The 12,040-nt window shown below is 34.1% G+C and overlaps 1 protein-coding gene across 1 annotated transcript; it reads left to right on the plus strand.

Moving 5' to 3' along the window:
* The first annotated feature begins 6,168 nt into the window (after positions 1 to 6,168).
* LOC120625065 (carboxypeptidase B-like) lies at positions 6,169 to 9,171 on the plus strand. The gene is made up of 6 exons (XM_039891977.1): positions 6,169 to 6,236; positions 6,664 to 6,873; positions 7,246 to 7,351; positions 7,713 to 7,835; positions 7,939 to 8,127; positions 8,578 to 9,171. Exons 1-6 carry the CDS (start codon positions 6,169 to 6,171, stop codon positions 9,169 to 9,171), a joined length of 1,290 nt encoding a protein of 429 aa, XP_039747911.1.
* The last annotated feature ends 2,869 nt before the right edge of the window (positions 9,172 to 12,040 follow it).

The raw sequence follows: 12,040 nt of genomic DNA on the forward strand, positions 1-12,040 counted from the left end.
TTAGTATTTTGCAACAACTGTTAAGTAGTAAATAGGAATCTACCTAGACGCGTGTCTAGATAGCTTATGGCATTGTGCTGCAAAATGTATATCAAACCGCATTGTTAGCCGGAATGTCAAAATGTTCATCCCGACACGATCCCGACAGATTTACAGCCGCTGCGCTCTACACATTGTTGGAGACCTCGAGATCTGACAGTAAATAATGACAACATTCTTGTCTATTCGTTAGACGTATTAAGGCCAGCGCCACGTCAGAATTCCATGATTTTAACGGCCGATTGGCGCAGTGGGCAGTGACTCTGTTACAGGGACTCTGGGCAGGGAGTCAGTAAATTAAATCCATATTCATCCTGTAAAACGTATCTATTATATATTTATTATATAGATATAGCCACACACAAGCACACACACACACACACAAACACACACACACACACCTGCAACATGCCGATAATGGGTTGATGTGATGATGATGACGAATAGCGTTATAACTAATGCAAGCTGACCTTTTTTTACGTGGGCCAATAAAAAACTTGACACGTTCAAAATAACGCTCGCCGTAATAGCATTGCTGATATTTGATAAATATCGCAACGATACTCGTATGTTTAACGGTGTCATTGTATGGATAAGCTAGGTAATTACTAACGTCTCTTAAAGCGGTATAACTTTAATATTACTATATTATAAGTTGTAGCGAGGCCCTTAAAAAAAGGATTATATATTGCACAATAATAGCGTTAGCAAAGTAAAAAAAATCTGCAATCTCTCATCACCTGGTGGTAAGTTATGATGCAATCCAAGGTAGTAGCCTATTTACACTGCAACACTTCGCAGGGTACGCCAGAAACATTTCATGAGAAGTGCCCTGTGTCCATCAACTTGAGGCGTAGTTGTTAAGCCTCATGTGCCCGTAATTAAACCGGCAACCACGCCCTTCAGACCGGAACACAGCATTCGTAAGCTTAAGCTTATAGAAAAGTACTATTATAGTATAAAGGACTACGTAATCGATAAAAAAGCTTGGGTGTGAATTATTGCTCTAACCAGGTTGCTCTTCTAATAATTTTATATGACATTGTGAGATGGTGATAACAAAAAAAAACACCCGGCTATGTTTGTTGTGGGCTTCTTCTTAGACCAGGCCGCGTTTGGAACCCTCGTAGCTTTAGTTTTAAGTTTACGAATGTGGTTATCGCCATCATCTCACTACCGTGTAATTCTTATGTACGCATCGAAAGTGCCTCCTATGGGCCTCCTTGAAAAAAGATATTTTTGACTTTGACTTTGACATTGCAACAATGCTGCTTAGTGACATAAATAAGCAGTAGTCGCAAAGGTGTCGTAGTATATATATTAATATATACTACGACAATACACACATCGCCATCTAGCCCCAAAGTAAGTGTAGCTTGTGTTATGGGTACTAAGATAGCTGATAATTTTTTTTTATGAATATAATACACATATATTTATACTTATAATACACAGATAAACACCCAGAATGTTCATCGCAAAAACATTTTTGAATCGAACCCACGACCTTCGACTCAGAAAGCAGGGTCGCTGCCCAATGCGCCACTCGACCGTCGAGCACTACTACTAAAAAAAACGATTTTTACTTGGAATCTATCTTAATAATTGACTGTTTTAGAGGCTCTCAACGTGGCTGTTTTTGGAAGTATCTGTCCCGATGTCTCAAACGCTGTAGGTTACATGTAATGGTCATAACCTTAAGTTAAAAAGGAAAAAAATATTTAAAAAAATATAAAATATTACGTCGATTCCCCATAGAATATTCTTCCAGACGAACACTCTAAAAAAAGTAATGAATAAGGGGTATAATAAAAATTAAATAAAAAATTGGTTGCCTGTAAAGTCGGTATACGGGCGAAAGTTTTACGTGACAACGACTTTGAGTGGTAAAATAATTTTAATGTGAATATTCATTCGTATAGTAGGAAGAAGGATGAAATAATAGTAACAATTTAAAACATTAATTTATACAAAGAATCTCGCACTGAATTTCATATTAACAACATTTTATTTTTACCTTTACACATACATACGTATTTATATACAAATATACATACAATAACTTGCAATACATTTGCGTACAATGAAACAGCGTTTACTACAAAGGGACGCGTGCCTTTCACTTTTTATGTCTGTCTCTCTCGCTCTTAGGCGGGCGCGTGCCTCTCACTCGCTCTCATTGTGAGCGCATAACGTGAGCGGAGCGTAACGCAGTTTCTTGAAGTGTCACCCGGCAAACCAATTTATAAGACGTTGTCACGTCAAAAATGTAAATGTAGCTTTCCATCACCCGATAACTGAGCTTTCTGAGGTATAGTTACACACAAACATACATTTACTGTCATATCCATGTTAGACTCACTAATTACATTCGATGTGAAAATTAAACTCTGTCACATGTTAACGTCTATCAATAACAGTTCCGAGCCGATCGCTCTATGAATAAATAATGAATGCGTTATAAATGACTTTTTGTATACCCACTCCATCGGGGTTTTACAAATCCTATTAGATACATAGTAAGCAGCCGAGAAAGCAGAAGAATTTATGAGAAAAAGATGTTTTCAGTTTAAACATATCGCATTCTTTCTTCTTTTCTTTTCGAGTTCTTTAATCGAAGACGGATCTAGTCTTATGTTTTTTAGAACCTATACGGGAGAAATAATCTAACCTTGAGTTGAAAAAGTCAGTGAGTAAAAGTAAAAGGTTTGGATGAAATACAATAGAATTTTATTTTTCACTGCTTACACATAGGACCGTATCTGCTAAGATGTCCAGGTTCGGATTGGTAGACTTCAAACGCCCTTAGGAACCTTATTATGGAGAACACTCAGGTTTACTGCCGATGTCTCCATCACTGCTAAAGCGTGATATTTAATTGATGAAATTAAAAGACGCACATAACTCCCGAAACATTAGAGGTGCGTGCCGTGATCTCAGTCACCCCGAATGGGAAGGCTATCGCCGCTTTGCTTCCTCATTCTTATAATTAAAATGTTATTAGAGATAGCGATAGTAATTATATGCTTGAATGTTTTGTTTTTATTATTTTTGAATTAATGGTTATTGTTAATATTATTATTTTTTTTAATTCCTAATTTTTTATGAAAAATTTACGTTTTATTCCTTTTTGTAATTATTAAGTACTTGCTGTCGTTAAATTCTTTTTATAGCCCCGGGAAACGAATTGGGCGACTGTAATGTGTTGCTAAATAAATAAATTATTTGTTACAATTGTTTGTCGGAGTTTTGTAAATTACAGTAAATTGTAAATAAAAAAATAATCTAGAATACGATACGACAAAATAAAATCTACCTATTGACCTCTCATGAAACCTTTTAGCAAAAAAGCATTGCGAAATTATTGCTATTGAATTTTGAAAGGTGTTAATATAAAGGTGAAAATATTTCACCCATTCAATTACTTCTGATCATTTCCTTTGTAAACACACAACTACCATCAAGCTGGATGCCAAATTTTAACTTTCTAGATAACCTGTGGGTTTCATGTCAGTCACTAGAAAAAAATCCGATTTTTAGACGTTATTAGCTCAATACAAATTGAGCTGTATTTAAATTTGGAGTTCTAGTTTTGAGGGGTTTCAATAAATAAACCAAAGTTAATGCCTACATGAAATTTGGTTTATTTATTAACATGTTAAATACATTCTGATTTATTAAGAGGGCAAAGGTGGCTCTAAATAGCTGGGTCAACAGTTCCCTCCGCGTTTATATTTAATCAATACGTCAAGAAATGCCAAATAAAATGGCAGCTTCGCGAAAACAGACATAGTTCCTATGATACCTTTTCAGAAAGAATATATGAATTTTAACTAAATTCAGAAAGATTCAGCTTTTTGTAAATGAAAAAGATGTTCCGGCAAGATGCCGCGTAAATTATCATTGAAAGTCTTCGCACTATTTTTAAAACTATTATATATTAGTCTCACATGTTATCAAATTCAGGGCAAATTCAAGCCATTAATCTTAAAAAGTGGCAAATTTCACAAACTCAAACAATGAAAGCAGTTTGCTCGTATACTGCTTCATCTGGCCTTTTACTAGGCGAACTTTGACCATCAATTTTAAATATGAATATATCGTTTAAAGTAAGGAACAAGTTGGGAATAATCTGGGCTCTATATCACACCGTACTCTAAGAGCCTTGGGAGTAAATTTGGAATATAGCCTCAAAGTCAAAATTTCTTTGTTAATAGCCGGATGTTCAGTTTTATGTAAAAAAAATATTTTTATCGTCCTTGAGGCCATTGATGGTTTTATTTACAAAATAACACCGACATCATGCTGTCGCCAAATAAGACCAATGTTAACGTTTGCCCAGCTGGCTGATACCTACGCTACGCCATAAGTATGTTGTGACGTCACTACAAGATTTATTATTATAGAATTGCTTCAATAGTACTATTTTTCTTTATATAATTCGAAATAATACTTATCTAAATATTTAATATTTTCCAATTGCTCTACTAAAAACTAAAAATTATTATCTGACTAACATACTTTTCCATTACTACTTAAACAATAATGAATTTTCATCTCCTTTACATTATGAACTTTACTTTGTTTTATAAAGTTTTTTTTTTTTTTTTTGGTTTTATATGTGATTTCATAACTGGACTTCCCTCAAGTAAAAAGGTACTGACAGAATACCAGCGTTGTGGGTACATTAGTATCCGGAACATTAAGATGAGTCAGAACCTTTTTATTGGCACGACACATCATAAACTTAAGCTATTAATTAAGTACAAATTTTTTAAGTTACTCCGTATGTAAGTCTGTTTGTGTTGTTCTGGTAAATAAACAAATTCTATTCTATTCTATTATATTCTATTCAATTGGAATAATAATAATATATTTTGTGAAATAACTTACCAGAAACTAATATCGTAAAATATATTTTTCTATTGGTTCGTTTTGTTGTCAACATTGTGAACGGTACCTGAGCCGTATAAAAGTAGAAGCATTACGTTTTGAAGCATTCATTCTGTATCAAGTAATTGTACAGGAAAACTCTGCTCGATTATATGTCAAATTCAAGAAGTGAAAACTAGTATTATTCAAAGTCCTATCCCCACATTCTCCAACACCAATTTAAATTTGCAAGTAGCTCATTAATTGAAATTTGATCGAAACACATCCTTACGTAGTCCACCACGCTAGCCAAGTGCAGGCCAGCGGGGTGGACTCACGGCCACTCACTCACTTACCACTTGAGGATTCTGATGCCCACCCATACAATATCTAACACCAAACGCATATGTATGTTCTTTTCCGTCGTGGACAAATATTACAATCACTTTACGGTGTAATAGCGTGCCATATAGAACAGGGGCAAAGAAATTGTTTTCTTTGAGCTCACCTCAAGTTGTTCACGTTAATGGTTTAATCTTTTCCTTTATTACTTGTTGCGTGGTTATGCATTGCCTCCATTGTTTATTGTTTGTTGAGCCGGGCACACTTCATTGTCCTCATCCCCTAGAAAGGCAAAGTTTTGTATAAAGATGTGTTTTGTGTAAAGATTAATTTAGCTGTAAAATATGATTATTTCATAAAAAATAATGTTTCTTATAAAAGTATCACTAGCTGTTGCCCGTGACAACGTGTCCACGCTTATTTTGGGGATTTAAAAATATTTAGGGGTGACTTCACCCTTATAGGGTTAGAAAAATTACTAACAAGCCATGATACATAATTCAAAATTCAGAATTCAAAATTCATTTATTTCAAGTAGGCCTAATATAAGCACTTTTGAAACGTCAAGTCTGTCTGTTTGTAGTGATTCTACCACCGGTTCGGAAGGCAGATTCTACCGAGAAGAAGCCGGAAAGAAACTCAGCAGTTGCTCTTTTCCAACATCAACAATTACAAACATAGTCGAAAAAACTACACACTACCAACTACAGAATAACGAGACAAAAGAAGTATACTTTTGGGGTGATAATAATAATACGATAAATTCGATAACCTATATTGTTTAGATCGATTAAGCGAACTACCTTTGAAAATATTGCATATCAGCAGATTTCATCAATTGATTATATCGCAGGAACTATTTATATGAAGGAATCGATTCTAAGTCAATTAAAAAATTTAAGTTTACATTCAAAAATGTTACTGTTTCTGAGTTTCCTGGCGTGTCTTAGTTTTACCGTTGGTAAACATGAAATCTACGATGGGTAAGGATGATTTTTATCTTTTTGAACTGATTAGCAAAGAAGCATAGGTAGGACTTTCCATAAAGTCCTATAACCACCTTTATTTTAACTGTTCCGTCTACAGCACGCAATATTGCCTATTTATCGTTTTTTTACTCCGGGGAGTGAGCTCAGGAATTACACAATCAATTTTCTTTCTCACCACTCTATAACAGGACATATTAAACAATTTCAATTTATCATCGTTGCACGCATCTAGAATTAAGGTTGAGATATTTGCCATACGGAACAACCTAGACATGGAGAGCACGTTAACCATAATTTACAGTTATACTAACGTGTAATAAAAAATGTTAAAGCCCACCAACCCTAAATTTACCAAATGGTACAAACATACCTCCTAGGTGTAATAAAGCGAGATTACTCTAGTACTATTTCATCTTTTCAGGCATGCACTCTTCGAAGTACAGATTCAAAATGCCGAGCAAATGGATTACATAAACTCCTTGGAAGTTCCCTTGCAAATAGATATATGGACATACGCGGCACCTGGTGGACAGGCAGCCGTACTTGTGCCGAAGAATAATGTAGAACGATTCCAATATCAACTTTTCAGTTATGGCATACAATTCCGAATGGATGTAGAAAATATAAAAATGTGAGTTTTTGACAATATTTTTTTTTTTTGTATTCCGATTAAAAGATAAAATTATAATCATTACAATCATTAATAGAAGGAACTATTACAATTAAAATATATATAACTATTTATGCAAACTATTCGTAGATGTGTCTGGGTCTCTAATTATATACTAATATACCAAATATTCAATAAACCCGCACAGCACATTTGCACAAGTTATTTAGGGAAAGAATCACTCTGGAAATGAGTCCATCCAACCATCCAATAATTACCTAAGATCAGTATAAAGAAGCAATTTGACGGAAATTATAAAAAAGAAGACAGAACTTTACAGCCTCTGAATAGTTTTAACAATAATTCTTTATAAAACTTCTATGACTGTTTCAGTCTCCTAGACGAAGAAGAAAGACTAATGAATGAGGCGAGAAGAAAAGGCACTAATAAAAATGGTGGATCAAAGATTGGCTTTGACAGAATTTACAACCTTACTGAGGTAAATGAAAATCACTTCTTAGCAATGTTCCTCTATAAATCGTTACCACCGTTAATCGTGACCAAAATATGTTTTGTGAAATGAAACCTATTCAGACATAGAACTGCTAAGATTTACTTCAAATATGCGAGATAGTAACGCTTTTTATATCATAAATATAACTAACTATTTGCACTATTTTTTTAATCATTTTGATTATTGTAGTTTGGCGTGATCTCTTAAACATATAATTAAAAAGTCTCGTGCTATTGTTAGCAATATCGAGCTTAGTATCAGATAAGAAGTAAAAATATTTTACAACAATAAAGTTTATAAATAAGTTTTATTAAAAAGTCTTATGATTAACGAATATGAATTACAGGTTTACACTTACCTAGAAGATATAGCTGAAAATAATCCAGACTTAGTAACTCTGGTGAACGCAGGAAAATCATTTGAAGGCAGAGATGTTAAATACCTTAAAATTTCTACCACCAATTTTGAGGTAAACTAATAAATAAATATGAGGTGCATTGGATTTATAAATGATGAATCAGAAGTTCCCTTTTACATACTTAACACCACGTTGAAAATATTTATGTTTTTAGGATAAGAGGAAGCCAGTAGTTGTTCTACAATCACTGCTACATTCTCGTGAATGGGTCACTTTACCACCGAGCCTTTACGCCATTGAAAATCTTGTAGTCAACGGCACAGACCGAGATCTGGTAGATGAAATCGACTGGATCATCTTTCCAATTGCTAATCCCGATGGATACGAATACAGCCAAACAGAGGTAAATAATATTAATAGCAAGGTTGAGTTTCAAAAACCTCTGAAGATTTAGAAGTCTGATCTGATGACTTTTAGATTGTATGTAAATTGACGGTTGTAAATTGTTGTATTTACAATTATTGTCGATCGTATGATATACACACATACCTGTAAACAATCGACTAAACTATCTGCTAGTCATGAAATTCGTTGAAATAAATGCGTATGTAGTATTCGTACGAAGCTAATAAAAACCTTCAGGAATGAATTATATCAAAACCTGAGTAAACCTACTCAAGAGCTAACTAGGCTTTAGACAATTTAAAGAAGTTTGAAGAAAGAAAAACAAGTACTGAGTAACTTTTATTAGATGTAGATATCTAAGGTGTAACAGCCAGTTCAATAACATATTTACGAGTATCATTGAAAGTTATTCAGATAAAAGTACTTAATTCAGAAAAACTTTCCCCAGGTTCGTTTCTGGCGCAAAAATCGTGCTACGGGATACATACCTGGTGATATCTGCACAGGCGTTGATTTAAACAGAAATTTCGACATCTTCTGGGGTGATTACTCAAGTAACAATGTTTGCTCGGAAACCTTCCACGGTAGTGGTCCATTTTCTGAACCGGAAGCAAGAATCGTTGCTGATATCTTACATGAATACAACAGTCGCATTGAACTATTCATTGATTTACACAGTACTGGAAGCATGATCATCTATGGATGGGGAACCGGTGATTTACCACCAAACGCATTCCTCATGCATGCAGCTGCAATCAAAATGGCCACAGCTATAGATGCAGTCAAAGTATCCTGGAATCCTAATTACAGAGTAGGCAATGTTGCCTTAATCATGTACAAAGCATCTGGTGTCACAATGGACTATGGAATGAAACTCGGCATTCCATATTCCTACGTCTACGAACTGCCAAGACATAGGAATTCTACTGGAATTGATAGATTTCTTGTTGATCCAGCTTTTGTACACCAAGCTGCTTTCGAAACTTGGGAAGGTATCAAAGAAGGGGCTAGATATGTACGCGATAAATTAATATTAAATTAATTTTTTTGAAAATTAAAATTTAATTAAAATTATTTATCTTCTTCAAGAAGATAAATAATTATTTTGTATGTTTTTTTAAACGTAGCACTTTATTTTTAGCTTTAGGTCCGCTTCTCTTTTGGCCCAATTTCAATTTAATATGTTGCTTTATTCAAAAGTTTTGACATGTATACGAGATGGATACACATATATAGCAAAATTCAAATTCACCTAGTAAACAATAAAATCAAATTCTTTCACTGATAAGATAATAAACCAATAATCATGATGATTAAATACAATGAAAATTCTAAATAAGATAAGTAAGAGAGTTTATTAAATTATAATGCTGGAAAGTGAATAAGTAATGTAAACTAGTTGTATAAGAGGCCCATTAACGTCCTTGTGATGCAAAAACTTATGGATTTGATTCCAGGATTGGTTTTTAAGCTGAGTAAACGTTATTGAGTTAAATAATAACAACAAAGACACCGTCAAGTATCTCATAATCGTCTAGAGTGTCATACAAGTCTGGAGTGTATCGAAAATGCACCCGTATCCATAACAAAATATCCAGCGGCACAATGTCATGAACACTGGCTCTCAATCAAAAATAATTTTAATTATTTTTTCAAAACTATTTATTATTAAAAAGAATTATCGGCAAATTTGATAAAATGCTAATTAATTTAGTAAAATATCTGGCATAAATAAAATTATAGTCATCCAAAGTTTTATTGTTTACCCACTTTCTAAAATTACTGCAACATTTATATCTGGTCTGATGGACGTCAGTTTTATAAATATTGAATAAATTTTTCTCAGAAGGAGGATTGTAATACATAACGTATAAAAAGCCAATCTTAAAATATACAGTTTTACGAACAAGAAATAAATATCGTTTTTATATAGACCGTATAGTTTTTACCGAATTTGAATAGTAATATCGCAATTACGACCTCTCGATTAAAAATCCATATCATTTCCTGAAAAATTCTTGAGGTCGTTCTTAGTAGTTTTGAATTCCGTAAAACCATTTTTACGGAAGCAGGCCACTATTATTATTCGGTATCTGGTATTATCTTTTACTTTGTTTCTATTAATTATACTCCTCGCTATCATATCAGTTGATCATCCGGTGTTTTAATAAGATTAAGATAATAGTGTTTAATGAAAATTAGACGCGATAAAAAAATTAAAAAAAATAAAAATCGTTTATTTCGTTTCTTACATTGTAAATGATACATGTTGTTAAGACCTCCTAGTAAGCATCAAAATACCTGTGTCAGGAGGCCTTACTCTTCCATAGCAAAAACAAGATAAAATTAAAATAAAACGATTGAGTAGTGTGTCTTGGTGTGTATGGTGTGTTTATGTTTGTGTGTGTGTGCGCGTGTGAGTGTGTGTTTGTGTGTGAGTGTGTGTACATGTTATTAAGTGCGTCTATATCCATTACATTTTAAATAGAAATAAACTGAAGAAGCACCTCAGTTTCTTCATAGGTTAGTGTCTTCAGCCACGCTGTCAATGTTTTGTTACATTCAAAAAACGTTTTTTGGTATATAGCTAATTCTTTGTTTATTTTATTGTAAAGAGTGGTGGCTTGCGTGATGTATTGTCGACGAGCAAAAGCAGTCCTCGTTCTATGACTGAGTAAAACATTGCATATTCTTCTATTCCCACTTAGTCGACTAGTATCAAACTTTGTTGTTTTATGCATTTTCAAAATAGAGTTTAAGATATACAATTTTCTGACAGTTAATAGGTCACAAAGCTTATAAAGATTATCAGTGGAGAAATGATAACGCTTAAAATACATGGTTTTAAGTAAGGCACGCTGGGCCCTTTCTACATTTAAAAACTTTACTTTAGTAGCACCACCCCAAACGGGGATGCAATAGGTTATAATAGATTGAGCTAAAGCAAGGTAAATTGTCTTAAGTATGTTAGTTGATGCAACATGCCTTAATTTCTTAAAAATCCAAATAAGTTTTCTAATACGCGTACTTACTAAATCAATATGATTATGCCATGAGAGTCGCTGATCTAAAACTATACCCAAATATTTAGCTTTTTCCACTTTTTGGATAACCGAACAACTGCAATCGCAATCACCGCTACAACTGTATTTATGAATTTTGACAGAGAAGCTAATATTAGGTTCTGTCCTTTTGGTTAAAGAATAGCACATATAATTTGTTTTCTGAGTATTAATTGTTAGCAAATTATTATTCAACCAAAGAGCAATACGCGACATTCCTAATTCCGAATCCCGTCGTACAGATTCCCAGTCATTGCCAGTGAATACGACTGCTGTGTCATCGGCGTATGAAAAAATACGGGCTCCACTTTTCTCCAATTCACACACGCGATAGATGTTATATTTTTTAATTACCTACAGAATTACGTATAAGTACATTCGTATTTCTTCTTTATGTTTGTTTGAAGAAAGGATTGTTTATTTTTGTTTTAAACTAGCACACAAAGTTTGCACACGACTGGCATCTGCCCCTGAACCTCGAGGCGATGGTTTAGGGAATCTAATGCTTTCCAGAACCGGTGATAGCTTAGTAGTTAGAGCTTCGGACTCACTTTCAAGGTGACTGAGTTCAATCCCCGGCACGTACCTGTTACGGATCTATGGGAAGTTTTTGATTTAAGCAATTAAAATATCACCTTCTTAACATGTCTGTGTCGTCATCGACACCAGACAATGAGTTGGAATACCGAGGATTTTAGTCGGTAATAGTCTGACATTCTGACACACAAAAACTTTCCCTCCTTCCGTTGTGCCCATGAGGCACCACATGAGGCTTAGACCCTCCACGATGCGCCGAACATAATATCGCGTAGACGTGATTTGGGGTTAAAAATGCATGGTCGAAAGTCA

The sequence above is a fragment of the Pararge aegeria genome, chromosome 7 (genome assembly GCF_905163445.1).
Source record: "Pararge aegeria chromosome 7, ilParAegt1.1, whole genome shotgun sequence".
Taxonomy (NCBI): Eukaryota; Metazoa; Arthropoda; class Insecta; order Lepidoptera; family Nymphalidae; genus Pararge; species Pararge aegeria.

What these genes read in the sequence shown, in the direction of transcription:
- LOC120625065 (XM_039891977.1), top strand. Translation starts at nt 6,169, where the DNA reads ATGTTACTGTTTCTGAGTTTCCTGGCGTGTCTTAGTTTTACCGTTGGT. An exon ending in GAATTTACAACCTTACTGAG is followed by an intron (nt 7,352 to 7,712) that starts GTAAATGAAAAT and finishes TATGAATTACAG; the next exon opens with GTTTACACTTACCTAGAAGA. An exon ending in ACGAATACAGCCAAACAGAG is followed by an intron (nt 8,128 to 8,577) that starts GTAAATAATATT and finishes AACTTTCCCCAG; the next exon opens with GTTCGTTTCTGGCGCAAAAA.